The 13,937-nt window shown below is 41.7% G+C and overlaps 1 protein-coding gene across 4 annotated transcripts in view; it reads left to right on the top strand.

Annotated features, from left to right (window-relative positions):
* Window positions 1–13,937, top strand: part of LOC106605564 (carcinoembryonic antigen-related cell adhesion molecule 5) — a 51,868-nt gene that overhangs the window by 21,546 nt on the left and 16,385 nt on the right. For all 4 annotated transcript variants that reach the window (XR_006769957.1, XM_045718712.1, XM_014201355.2 and 1 more), the window contains exon 5: window positions 379–645. Coding sequence is in view for 3 of the 4 variants with exons in the window: in XM_045718712.1 (XP_045574668.1) it covers window positions 379–645 (267 nt within the window). In the remaining variant the exon portion in view is untranslated. The remainder of the gene's footprint in view (window positions 1–378; window positions 646–13,937) is intronic.

Genomic DNA, 13,937 nt, shown 5'->3' with positions numbered 1-13,937 from the left:
GTTTACCTTTCACATATGGTCATCTTCATAGTGCTTCCTGCAGTGACTGTCTGCTACTGTAAACTTAATCTGTTAAGACATAAGAAGATACTGTCATATTAATAAATCACTATATTCTGGTATTATGGCACTAATTCATCATGCTTTGGCAAAGCAAATCTTTCTGAGGCTTTCATTTACAGCTAATCAGGCCCACCTACTGTATGTTGTGTGTGTCTGATTGCTGCTGTTGGGATACCTAAACAAGATATATGCATTTTGTGTTGACATTTGTTGGGTGGGTCATTTCAACATGATACTCTAGAGCACAACTGTACATAACTTTTGGTTGAATTACCTTCATTAATGCTGGTGTTAAACATGGATCATTCATTGCAGATGGTCCAGAAAACACAGCAATGAAGGTGATCCCATCAGATGTACATTATGAAACAGGATCAAACCTGAATTTGTCCTGCTCAGCTGAGTCCAGTCCTCCTGCCCAGTTTCAGTGGGCTCTGAATGGAACACTGCTGTCCAATAAGGGACCAGAACTCCGGTTGGGGAACATTCAGATCAATCAGAGCGGTAGCTACAGCTGCTGGGCCCATAATACCAGAACCCTGAGGTACCAGACATCTGAGCCCTCTGAAATCACTGTGCTGGGTAAGTGGCAGAGAGGAAATTGAGATAATCATCACCAGAGAGAGTAACTGGTTCTGAGGGTGTCATGGTTGAACTGTTTGTGCTCAAGTCCTTTTCAAGGTCCTTGAGTACACACCTTTCCTTTTCCTTCCATTTTGTACAAACATTTGGATGGGTAGCCTTGTGTGAACCAGAGAAGATAGTCCCTTTCAACAGAGACAGTGTCTACTACCAGGGTTGGGTAGATTACTTTCTAAATGTAATCTGTTACAGTTACTAGTTACCTGTCCAAAATTGTAATCAGTAATGTCACTAAATCAAATCATATTGTATTTGTCACATGCGCCGAATACAACAGGTTTAGACCTTACAGTGAAATGCTTACTTACAAGTCCTTAACCAACAATGCAGTTTTAAGAAAAAATAAGGGTTAAGTAAAAAATAGATAAGTAAAAAATAAAAAAATAAAAGTATCAATATAAGAGCAGCAGTAAAATACCAATAGCGAGGCTATATACAGGGGGTACTGTTACAGACTCATTGTGCAGGGGCACCAGGTAGTTGAGGTAATTGAGGTAATATGTACATGGATGTAGAGTTAAAGTGACTATTCAGAGATAATAAACAGAGAGTAGCAGCAGCGTAAAGGGAGGGGGTGGCAATGCAAATAGTCTGGGTAGCCATTTGATTAGCTGTTCAGGAGTCTTATGGCTTGGGGTTGTTAGGTTCTAAATATCAGAGTAAGAACTCGACGGACACTATGAAAGGTTAAACCAAGATTATTCACCCCAAAGGATCGATCAGCTGAACAGTCAAAAGACATTCACACAATCACTGATATTTAACCCTTTCTCCTCTGCTGAGTCTCCTCCCACACATCTGAACAGCCAATGCATCTCTGTTGCTAGACAGAACCTTAGTGATATCTGTTATTACTCCCTTCATCTGACCTGATCTCTGCCCCAAAGTGCTTACTCCTCCCCAACTCACGGCTGTCATGTTGACTCATACCAGACTGTGTCTTTCCTCCTCCCATAGGATCCCTGACGGCTAACAATAACATATCCTGACATAATGTAAACTTTATTAATTACCCTCTCTCCCTCAGTGAAAGGAATAAGTATATTTCATGATTTCATAAGTCAAGCTATCAGAACCCAACGGGGTAAAAGCTGTTAAGAAGTCTTTTGGACCTAGACTTGGCGCTCAGGTACTGCCTGCCGTACGGTAGCAGAGATAGCAATCTATTACTAGGGTGGCTGGAGTCTTTAACAATTTTTAAGGCCTTCCTCTGACACCGCCTGGCATAGAGGTCCTGGATGTCAGGAAGCTTGGGCCCAGTGATGTACTGGGCCGTATGCGGATTTGAGGATTTGAGGATCAATGCCAAATATTTTCAGGCTCTTGTTGAGGGAATAGTCTTTGTCGTGCCCTCTTCTCGACTGTCTTGGTGTGTTTGGACCATGATAGTTTGTTGGTGATGTCGACACCAAGGAACTTGAAGCTCCCAACCTGCTCTACTACAGCCCCATCGATGAGAATGGGGGCGTGCTCGGTCCTCCTTTTCCTGTAGTCCACAATCATCTCCTTTGTCTTGGTCACGTTGAGGGAGAGGTAGTTGTCCTGGCACCGTAAGGCCAGGTTTCTGACCTCCTCCCTATAGGCTGTCTTGTCGTTGTTGGAGATCAGGCCTACCACTGTTGTGTCATCTGCAAACTTGATGATGGTGTTGGAGTCGTGCCTGGCCATGCAGGCATGAGGTCCCGTGTGGCTCAGTTGGTAGAGCATGGTGTTTGCAACGCCAGGGTTGTGGGTTCGATTCCCACGGGGGACCAGTATGAAAAAAAAAATGTGTGAAATGTATGCATTCACTACTGTAAGTCGCTCTGGATAAGAGCGTCTGCTAAATGACTAAAATGTAAATGTAAAATGGAGTACAGGAAGGGACTGAGCATGCACCCCTGAGGGGCCCCCATATTGATGATCAGCGTGGCGGATGTGTTGTTACCTACCCTTACTACCTGGGGCGGCCCATTAGGAAGTCCAGGATCCAGTTGCAGAGGGAGATGTTTAGTCCCAGGGTCCTTAGCTTTGTGATGAGCTTTGAGGGGACTATGGTGTTGAACGTTGAGCTGTAGTCAATGAATAGAATTCTCACATAAGCGTTTGTTTTGTCCAGGTGGGAAAGGGCAGTGTGGAGTGCAATAGAGATTGCTTCATCTGTGGATCTGTTGGGCCGGTCTGCAAATTGTAGTGAGTCTAGGGTTTCTGGGATAATGGTGTTGATGTGAGCCATGACCAGCCTTTTAAAACACTTCATGGCTACGGACGTGAGTGCTATGGGTTGGTAGTCATTTAGGCAGGTTAACTTTGTGTTCTTGGGCACAGGGACTATGGTGGTCTGCTTGAGACATGTTGGTATTACAGACTCAGTCAGGGACAGTTGGCCAGCGCATGCTCGGAGTACATGTCCTGGTAATCCGTCTGGCCCTGCGGCCTTGTGAATGTTGACCTGTTTAAAGGTCTTACTCTTGCTACAGAGAGCGTGATCAAACAGTCATCCGGAACAGCTGATGTTCTCATGCATGTTTCAGTGTTACTTGCCTCGAAGTGAGCATAGAAGTAATTTAGCTCATCTGGTTGGCTCGTGTCACTGGGCAGCTCGCAGCTGGGATTCTCTTTGTAGTCTGTAATAGTTTGCAAGCCCAGACACATCCGACGAGCGTCGGAGCCGGTGGGGTACGATTCAATCTTAGTCCTGTATTGATGCTTTGCTTGTTTGATGGTTAGTCAAAGGGCAAAGCAGGATTTCTTATAAGATTCCGAGGGTCCCGCTCCTTGAAACCAGCAGCTCTACTCTTTAGCTAGGTGCGGATGTTGCCTGTAATCCATGGCTTCTGGTTGGGGTATATACGTACAGTCACTGTGGGGACAACGTCATCGAAGCACTTATTGATGAAGCCAGTGACTGATGTGGTGTACTCCTCAATGCCATTGGAAGAATAACGAAACATATTCCAGTCTGTGCTAGCAAAACAGTCCTGTAGCTTAGCATCTGCTTCATCTGACCACTTTTTTATCGACTGAGTCACTGGTGCTTCCTGCTTTAGTTTTTGCTTATATGCAGGAATCAGGAGGATGGAATTATGGTCAGATTTTCCGAATGGCGGGCGAGTGAAAGATTTGTACGCGTCTCTGTGTGTGGTGTAAAGGTGTTCTAGAGTTTTTTTACCTCTGGTTGCACATTTAACATGCCGGTAGAAATGAGGTATTTAAGTTTCCCTGTATTAAAATCCCCGGCCACTAGGAGCGCTGCCTCTGGATGAGCATCTTCCTGTTTGCTTATGGCCATATACAGCTTATTGAATGCAGTCTTAGTGCCAGCATCGGTTTGTGGTGGTAAATAGACAGCTACGAAGAATATAGATGAAAACTCTCTTGGTAAATATTGTGGTCTACAGCTTATCATGAGATAGTCTACCTCAGGCGAGCAAAACCTTGAGACTTCCTTAGATTTCGTGCACCAGGTGTTGTTTACAAATATACATAGACCGCCACCCTTTTGGATTACCCAAACTCAGTAATGTTATCTGTTATGTTTAGTTACTTTTAGATTACTTTCCCCTTAAGAGGCATTAGAAAAATACAAAAATGCACGTTACCAATTGAACAATATCTATTGCAGGATAAATCAATGTTAAAGTTTACATAGCTGGCTATATATGGATGTTACATTTTACTTTATGGGTCGGTTATGTAGGCTTCTTCTAACACATCGCTTTCTACTACATACAATAATATGATTGAATGATACCTTTACATTAATATATATATTTTATAATTCCAAAAATGGATGTAGCAATACAGATTGCTCCTTTAAGTCTATCAAAAGTGTGCAAGTTTCAGCCTGTGTCCATTAGGCCTATGGAAAAAAAGTTTTAGCAGCATGATTTAGATTGAGCAAAAAAAGCCCCACTTTTATTCCATAGGCTGGCATGTGCACTATGCAGCTGTTGCAAGAGCGCATTTTTCACTGGCTGTCCACTGGTTTCAAAAACAATGAATGATAGGCAGCTTACTTCTTGAATTCAATCATTATTGGGTTCAAATACACACTTAGATTTGTGAACAGCAACAAACACAATCCGTAAGGCACAAATAGCTAAATGAGAGCGCAGCAGAGTGATTCACATCAATGCGCTATGTAAATATCAATAATAAGTGATATCCATATCGCCGTAGACTACACCAGTGCTGTCATCCTTACCTCCAAGTGTTTATTCAAGTTGGATAATCTTTGGATGCCTTCAGGAGTCGCACCATTGGAAGAGAGAGCTTGGACTGTAGCCTACAAAAGCCTAATCCTGCTCTTTTCCCGCGATCCACCAAACATATTTGGTGTGTCATCATAGTGGTCTCTGACTTGTGGTCAGACTCGGTCAGGTGGAACAACCTTAAACTTGTGCCTTTTTTCAATGCTGATTTGAATGTCATTGAGAAAAGTGTCAAAGATGTTTTTTTGCAAACATCCTTTCTGAATTTAACCTGTTTAGGACAGGGGGCAGTATTGACACGGCTGGATAAAAAACGTACCCGATTTAATCTGGTTACCACTCCTACCCAGTAACTAGAATATGCATATACTTATTACATATGGATAGAAAACACCCTAAAGTTTCTAAAACTGTTTGAATGGTGTCTGTGAGTATAACAGAACTCATTTGGCAGGCAAAAACCTGACAAGGTTTCAGGCAGGAAGTGGCCTGTCTGACAAGGTGTCGTTCTTCTTGTCTCTGTTTATTGAAGAGTGAGGATCTTAGCTGTCCCGTGACACTTCCTACGGCTGCCATAGGGTCTCAGAAGGCGGCAAAAAGCTGAATCGTGGCTTTGCAGGCTCTGGCTGAAACAAAGTAGCGCGTTTGGGTAGTGGCTGGTTACAGTACTGTGAGACTCAGGCGCGTGCCCGCGTTGACCGAAAGCTTTGTTTACTTTCCTCAGTTTAGCTAAATGGACATTCCCGGTCGGAATATTATCACTTTTTTCCGAGAAAAATTGCATAAAAATGGATTTTAAACAGCGGTTGACATGCCTCGAAGTACGGTAATGGAATATTGAGATTTTTTTTGTCACGAATTGCGCCATGCGCACGACCCTGATTTACCATTTCAGATAGTGTCTGGGACGCACGAACAAAACGCCGCTATTCGGATATAATGATGGATTATTTTGGACCAAACCAACATTTGTTATTGAAGTAGCAGTCCTGGGAGTGCATTCTGACGAAGACAACAAAAGGTAATCAAACTTTTATAATAGTAAATATGATTATGCTGAGTGCTAAACTTGCCGGGTGTCTAAATAGCTAGCCCGTGATGCCTGGGCTATGTACTTAGAATATTGCAAAATGTGCTTTCACCAAAAAGCTATTTTAAAATCGGACATATCGAGTGCATTGAGGAGGTCTGTATCTATAATTCTTAAAATAATTGTTATGCTTTTTGTGAACGTTTATCGTGAGTAATTTAGTAAAATGTTAGCGAATTCCTCCGGAAGTTTGCGGGGGGTATGCTAGTTCTGAACGTCACATGCTAATGTAAAAAGCTGGTTTTTGATATAAATATGAACTTGATTGAACAAAACATGCATGTATTGTATAACATAATGTCCTAGGGTTGTCATCTGATGAAGATCATGAAAGGTTAGTACTGCATTTAGCTGTCTTCTGGGTTTATGTGACATTATATGCTAGCTTGAAAAATGGGTGTCTGATTATTTCTGGCTTGGTACTCTGCTGACATAATCTAATGTTTTGCTTTCGTTGTAAAGCCTTTTTGAAATCGGACAGTGTGGTTAGATTAACGAGAGTCTTGTCTTTAAATAGCTGTAAAATAGTCATATGTTTGAGAAATTGAAGTAATAGGATTTTTAAGGTTTTGAAAATCGCGCCACAGGCTTCAAGTGGCTGTTACGTAGGTGGGACGAATTCGTCCCGCCTAGCCCATAGAGGTTAAAAGTAATCCTCGAAGTAATCATCTAGTTCTTCAAAAGTATCTGTAATGTGATTACTGTATTTTAGCTGGTAACGTAAAGGATTACTGTTACCGTTTTTTGTAATCCCTTACATGTAACGGATTAGCCAATTACATGTAATCCGTTACTCCCCAACCCTGTCTACGACACATGAGAAGAAAGGCCTATGACTGGCACGCAAGACAAAGCAGACGGCATTGGATTATTAGCTGATTCTGTACTGAATACTGTATATGGGTTATTCCATGCAGTGTTGGTTGCTGCGGTTGTGAGGACAATTTCCATAGGAGCATTGTATATTGTAGCTGGTAAATGCTCTGTCATGCAGTGAGGAAAAAGCAAACCACCCAACATGATCGTCCCTTTGTAACTATTCAATGGCCTGAATAGTGTCCATATACTGAGAAGGATGAACATATACAGTGTCTATAGAAAGTTTACACCTATCACACCCTGATCTGTTTCACCTGTCCTTGTGATTGTCTCCAACCCCCTCCAGGTGTCGCTTATTATTCCCGGTGTATACAGTTGAAGTTGGAAGTTTACATACACTTACATTGGAGTCATTAAAACTAGTTTTTCAACCACTCCACAAATTTCTTGTTAACAAACTATAGTTTTGGCAAGTCGGTTAGGACATCTACTTTGTGCATGACACAAGTAATTTTTCAAACAATTGTTTAGACAGATTATTTCACTTATTATTCACTTTATCACAATTCCAGTGGGTCAGAAGTTTACATACACTAAGTTGATTGTGCCTTTAAACAGCTTGGAAAATTCCTGAAAATGATGTCATGGCTTTAGGCTCGCCAGCATTACGCACTCCTGCCACCATCAGTACGCACTCCTGCCTTTCCCCATCACGCGCAATCAGCGATTATTGGACTCACCTGGACTCAACCACCTCTATCATTTCCTGCCCTATATCTGTCTGGATCCCCGCTCTATTTCCTGCTGCAGCATTAATTGTCATATGTCCTTGTTTACCTGTGTGCTGACGATGTTCCTGTTTTGTTACCTGTCTGTTCCGTATTAAATGTCAACTCCTCGTACCTGCTTCTCTTGTCCAGCGTAGGGTCCTTACAGAATGATGCAGCCATCTAAAGAAGCATCGGTGAGTGCTGGCGGTCCGGTCACCTCTGTCATTACCTCCTCTATGTCTGGTTTCACGCTCTATTCCCTGCTGCAGCATTAATTGTCATATGTCTTTGTTTACCCGTGTGCTGACATTGTTCCTGTTTTGTTACCTGTCTGTTCCATATTAAAAACTCCCCGTACCTGCTTCTCATCTCCAGCGTCGGTCCTTACACTCTCTAATAGTCAAATGAGCTCCATATCTCTACCCACTGGGCACACACTGGTTGAATCAATGTTGTTTCCACATCATTTCAATGAAATGACGTTGAACTAACGTGGAATAGATGTTGAATTGACGTCTATGCCCAGTGGGTAGTTCCCAGCTCTCTAAATACCTAATTTATTCTGTCTACGTGGGCAAACAATCTCTCTGCTCCTGTTTACCATAATCTTCTACACAGACACACAACATATTAACTAACGATAACCTACTGTTAAAACCTCTTATAGCATCATGCCTGTAATCTAAGGCAATGCTTTCAATGGTGTGAGTATAGACACTCAAAGTTGATCAGTGCTTCAGGATTGTGAAGCCTATATACTGTAAACTACAGCCCCATCTCTAACTGCTGTTTGTGTGTCATCTCAGCAGGTAAAAGCTCTGCTAATGGAGGGGCACCAGGAGGAAACCAGGTACTATGCATTTAACTTTCATGTTTTTCTGTTTTCATAGCTTCCATAGTACATTTGTTTATCTGATATGGATGTAGGCTAATATGTAATACCAATGTATAGTACATCCATTTTTAACAATATTGTCATACTGTAAGTGCATAGATAAATGACTGGCCTGCTTTTATTACTTTGATTCGGCCATCTTGAGGTAAAAGAGCTGCACAATGGTCTACTTGTATTGTATCATAGCTTGTCTGGCTATCAGAGATCCTGATCACAATAGTAAAAAGACTGAAGAGAATAATGCAATAATAATAATCACAGATAGACTTGTCACAGTGTAGATAAAGATGGGTCAATCATAACTATATGATAATATGATAGTTGACATACACTAGATGACCATAAGTATGTGGACACCTGCTCATCAAACTTCTCATTACAAAATCATGAGCATTAATATGGAGTTGGTCCCCCCTTTGCTGCTGTAACAGCCTCCCTCTCCTGGGACGGCTTTCCACTAGATGTTGGAACATTGCTGCGGGGACTTTCTTCCATTCAGCCACAAGAGCATTAGCGAAGTCGGGCACTGATGTTGAGCGATTAGGCCTGGCTTGCAGTCGGCATTCCAATTCATCCCAAATGTGTTCGATTGAGTTGAGGTCAGGGCTCTGTGCAGGCCAGTCAATTTATTCCACACCGATCTCAACAAACCATTTCTGTATGGATCTTGCTTTGTGCATGTGGGCATTGTCATGCTGAAACAGAAAAGTTGGAAGCACATAATTGTCTAGAATGTCATTGTATGTTGTAACGTTAAGATTTCCCTTCATTGGAACTAAGGGGCCTAGCCCGAACCAGGAAAAACAGTCCCATAACATTATTCCTCCTCCTCCAAACTTTACAATTGGCACTATGCATTGAGGCAGGTAACGTTATTTTGCTTGTGTGCGGCTACTCAGCTATGGAAACCCATTTCATGAGGCTCCTGATGAACAGTTATTGTGTTGACGTTGCTTCCGGAGGCAGTTTTGAACTCGGTAGTGTTGCAACAGAGGACAGACGACTTTTACGCGCCACACGCTTCAGCAGCTTGTGTGGCCTACTACTTTGTGGATGAGCTGTCGTTGGTCCTAGATGTTTCCATTACACAATAACAGCACTTACAGTTGACCGGGGCAGCTTTAGCACGGCAGAAATTTGACAAACAGACTTGTTGGAACAGTGGCATCCTATGACGATGCCATGTTGAAAGTCACTGAGCTCATACTGTAAGGCTATTCTACTGACAATGTTTGTTTATGGAGATTGCTTGGCTGTGTGCTCGATTTTATACACCTGTCAGCAACGGGTGTGGCTGAAATAGACGAATCCACTCATTTGAAGGGGTGTCCACATACTTTTGTATATATAGTGTAGCACCAGAGCCAAACTCTAGATAGGCTATATCTCCTGGCGTCTCTGCTAAGCAAAAGTCTGGCCTTTGACCGGGTTTATAACCTCATGTCATTACAGTAATGAGTACACTTCCAGGCAGGGGCAGTATACGTGGTCTGTTTACTGTAAGGCTGAGGGACTTTGCTCCAGGAAGAGATTATTTTATTAAGCTTAAACACCTTTTTTTGTGAAGTATTTAAAATAGATATAACGGTTTCCTTAGCCAATCAGTTCAGACAAATGTATTTCTGTCAAGTGCCATTAGCTCTAATGTGTCCATTTGGCTGCAATTTAATATCTCCTGAAACTCAACCAAAAGAAATATAAAAGATATGAGGAACTATCTTTGTAATCAACACCACTGACCTCTTTCAAGATAACAACAGAAACATGGCAACCTTCTCATAATGGTCTAGTCTGGTAACTGGTTCACTAGCTGCGTGACACACCTTCACTCCTGGAAAGCAAGGCTACTAATGACCACACAGTTTGAGGGGATAAGCTCCCTGCCCTCAAGAAGTTGTATGAGAAATAACCAAAACAAGTTGACTGAACTAACTCAGTGTTTGTAATTATCCATTGCTCTGCTGCTTATAGCTCCTGATGACAGACAATATAAGTAGGGACCTGAGTTTTTCCTGGTCAGGTCATGGTCAGGACTTATCTAGGACATGTCTCTCCTCTCTCCTATTAGGAGCTGAACTATGCAGACATCACGCAATTCCAGAAGAAGGATGGTGGGTCAGTTCAGCTGGGGAACCTGGGTACTTCCTCCACAGAGTACGCTCAGGTCCGAGTCAACAACAGGCCCAGTCAGCTGACCTAACCCACCTACCAGGCCCACCAATCCCAATCCCAAGTGAAAAAACCTGCCCATAAGCCTGCCCCTGATGCTGCATCCACCATCTACTCAGACGTCCGGAGCTGAACACGCCCCACTGTCAATCATCTGGACCAGTTGGGGTCAGTCAGGGTGACCAGGTCTGTTCAGACATGGCCAGTGAAGCCCCCATAACCTTCTCTGTGTCTATGTGCCAACCAAACTTTCTTTCTAATACCGTATCCCTTATTAGACCTTACAGATCCCTAGACAAACAAAAATGTCAGTTAACGACTTTGCTATTATCAATACATTAGGTGTTTATCTGTTTTAGAATTTATACTCAACTAACAGTCTAGAAATAATATTTTATTGATAATGTTATAATAGATCATCAGATCTTGATGGATCGTGAATATTTTGATATACAAAAATACAGCTATGTACACCATGTGCCGTTAACCCTCTAGAGTCTAAGCCCTGTCTGAGCCTGGGGGGTGGTGGTGGTGGTGGTGGTGGGGGGGGGGGGTTCTATTAAACTACTGCTCTTTTCAGTTCTAATACATACTGTTGAGGTAACTGGAGGCCTACTATACCACAAATTGGGAAAATCATTAGCATGCAGCCCATGGTTTAGTAGAGCAGCAACACAGAGGAACACCATCTCTCAGGGTGACGTGGGTACCATTGCCCTGGTCATTTGCATGTATGGTGTACATGATACCTTATGTACTGTTAGGTATCATAACAGGGAAATGAAATAGCCCTGTGCGCAGTATGTGTAAATTATAAATCCTTTGTTTGTTTTGTTTATTAGCAATAGCTGTCTCACTCACAGTTGCTTTGTTTCTCTGGTTATATTTTTGGAGTGTACAGCACGTGTATTCAGGAAATCAATAATTTCCCTATGCTATTTGATTATTAAAACACCAATAACAAGATAGGGAACTACAAATAATGTATTACTTATTATTTCTGACAATATCTTCTCTGTAAGTTGAAATGAATGAAACCAACAATGGTTATGTCGGTGACAAAGTTCAGTACCACACACATCTATCACCTGTAGTTTAGCTTGTGGACAACCAGTCCCAACCATGCAATTGGATGTTGTTAAAAATTGCACTACCCCTTTAGCTTTAACCTGTTAGGGCTAGGGGGCAGTATTGACACGGCTGGATAAAAAAACATACCCGATTTAATCTGGTTACCACTCCTACCCAGTAACTAGAATATGCATATACTTATTACATATGGATAGAAAACACCCTACATTTTCTAAAACTGTTTGAATGGTGTCTGTGAGTATAAAAGAACTCATTTGGCAGGCAAAACCCTGAGACATTTTCTGACAGGAAGTGGATACCTGATGTGTTGTATTACCTTTAAACCTATCCCATTGAAAAACACAGGGGCTGAGGAATATTTTGGCACTTCCTATTGCTTCCACTAGATGTCACCAGCCTTTACAAAGTGTTTTGAGTCTTCTGGAGGGAGATCTGACCGAACAAGAGCCATGGAACGATGATGGCCCATTAGACACCTGGCGCGCGAGTTCATGTTGGGTACCCTCGTTCCAATACGTTATAAAAGAGTATGCATTCGTCCACCTTGAATATTATTCATGTTCTGGTTAAAAAAGGCCCTAATGATTTATGCTATACAACGTTTGACATGTTTGAACGAACGTAAATATATTTTTTCCCCTCGTTCATGAAGTGAAGTCCGGCGGGCTAAGATCATGTGCTAACAAGACGGAGATTTTTGGACATAAATGATGAGCTTTTTTGAACAAAACTACATTCGTTATGGACCTGTGATACCTGGAAGTGACATCTGATGAAGAGAATCAAAGGTAATGGATTATTTACATAGTATTTTCGATTTTAGATCTCCCCAACATGACGACTAGTCTGTATCGCAACGCGTATTTTTCTGGGCGCAGTGCTCAGATTATTGCAAAGTGTGATTTCCCAGTAAGGTTATTTTTAAATCTGGCAAGTTGATTGCGTTCAAGAGATGTAAATCTATAATTCTTTAAATGACAATATAATATTTTACCAATGTTTTCTAATTTTAATTATTTAATTTGTGATGCTGACTTGACTGCCGGTTATTGGAGGGAAACGATTTCCTCAACATCAATGCCATAGTAAAACGCTGTTTTTGGATATAAATATGAACTTGATAGAACTAAAAATGCATGCATTGTCTAACATAATGTCCTAGGAGTGTCATCTGATGGAGATTGTAAAAGGTTAGTGCATCATTTTAGCTGGTTTTATGGTTTTGGTGACCCTGTCTTTGAATTGACAAAACATTACACACAACTCTTGTAAATGTACTGTCCTAACATACTCTAAATTTATGCTTTCGCCGTAAAACCTTTTTGAAATCGTAAAACGTGGTTAGATTAAGGAGATGTTTATCTTTCAAAGGGTGTAAAATAGTTGTATGTTTGAAAAATTTGAATTTTGACATTTATTTGGATTCAAATTTGCCGCTCTTGAAATGCACCTGCTGTTGATGGAGTGCACCACGGGTGGGACGCCTGCATGATAGATAAATGTCTGGTTCTTTCTTTCCTGACACCGTAGGTTCATGTACTTTGACGTAAAGCGGTCAAATTAGTGCTCTATTTTCGTTTTTTACCTTTAATCCCAGAAAGAAAGGCCTTAACTCAAAAAGCATTGAGGCCTCGACGACATCTTGTTCTGGGCTAACTGCCCATTATGCTCAACCTATGCTCACCAAGTCTTTTCCGTTTAGGAGAAATGGCCATTTCGTGATTGGTGATGTTTTGCACATTTGCAATAAGATTCCATTTGCCATCTGCTGGAATTTACCGGGACAGCGGAAAAATTAGCAAAATTTGAACATTTTATAAAACGGAAACCGAATGTCCGAGAGACTTCGTTCGATGACTTCCTGGAAGATCTGGCCCCGGTGCACGGCTCGCCGCCATCCGTGAATTTACAAACATTCGCGGACGTCTAGTAAGGGACCGTACATTTGCAATATGGAGTTTCTCATCGATCATACAGCAAATTCCAAAAAGTGCCCTTCATGTATGTAAGGTGCAAAAACAGTGACACAGGAAGTATAAACTATACTGTCATACTGTGCAGTGCTCTAACTGTGCAATCACACAAGGAGACGGTGGATCAAACTGTAAAACAGTACTAAGGTTGTAAAACAAGTTGGTAAAGTAGAATTGTCAAGATAGATAGTGAATAATCTAGAAGATAGATACTGTATGTGATGTTGATCT

This window comes from Salmo salar, chromosome ssa05, assembly GCF_905237065.1.
Source record: "Salmo salar chromosome ssa05, Ssal_v3.1, whole genome shotgun sequence".
In the NCBI taxonomy this organism is placed as follows: domain Eukaryota; kingdom Metazoa; phylum Chordata; class Actinopteri; order Salmoniformes; family Salmonidae; genus Salmo; species Salmo salar.
Note: the sequence above shows the minus strand (reverse complement) of the source record. Positions and strands in the feature narration are given on the sequence as shown.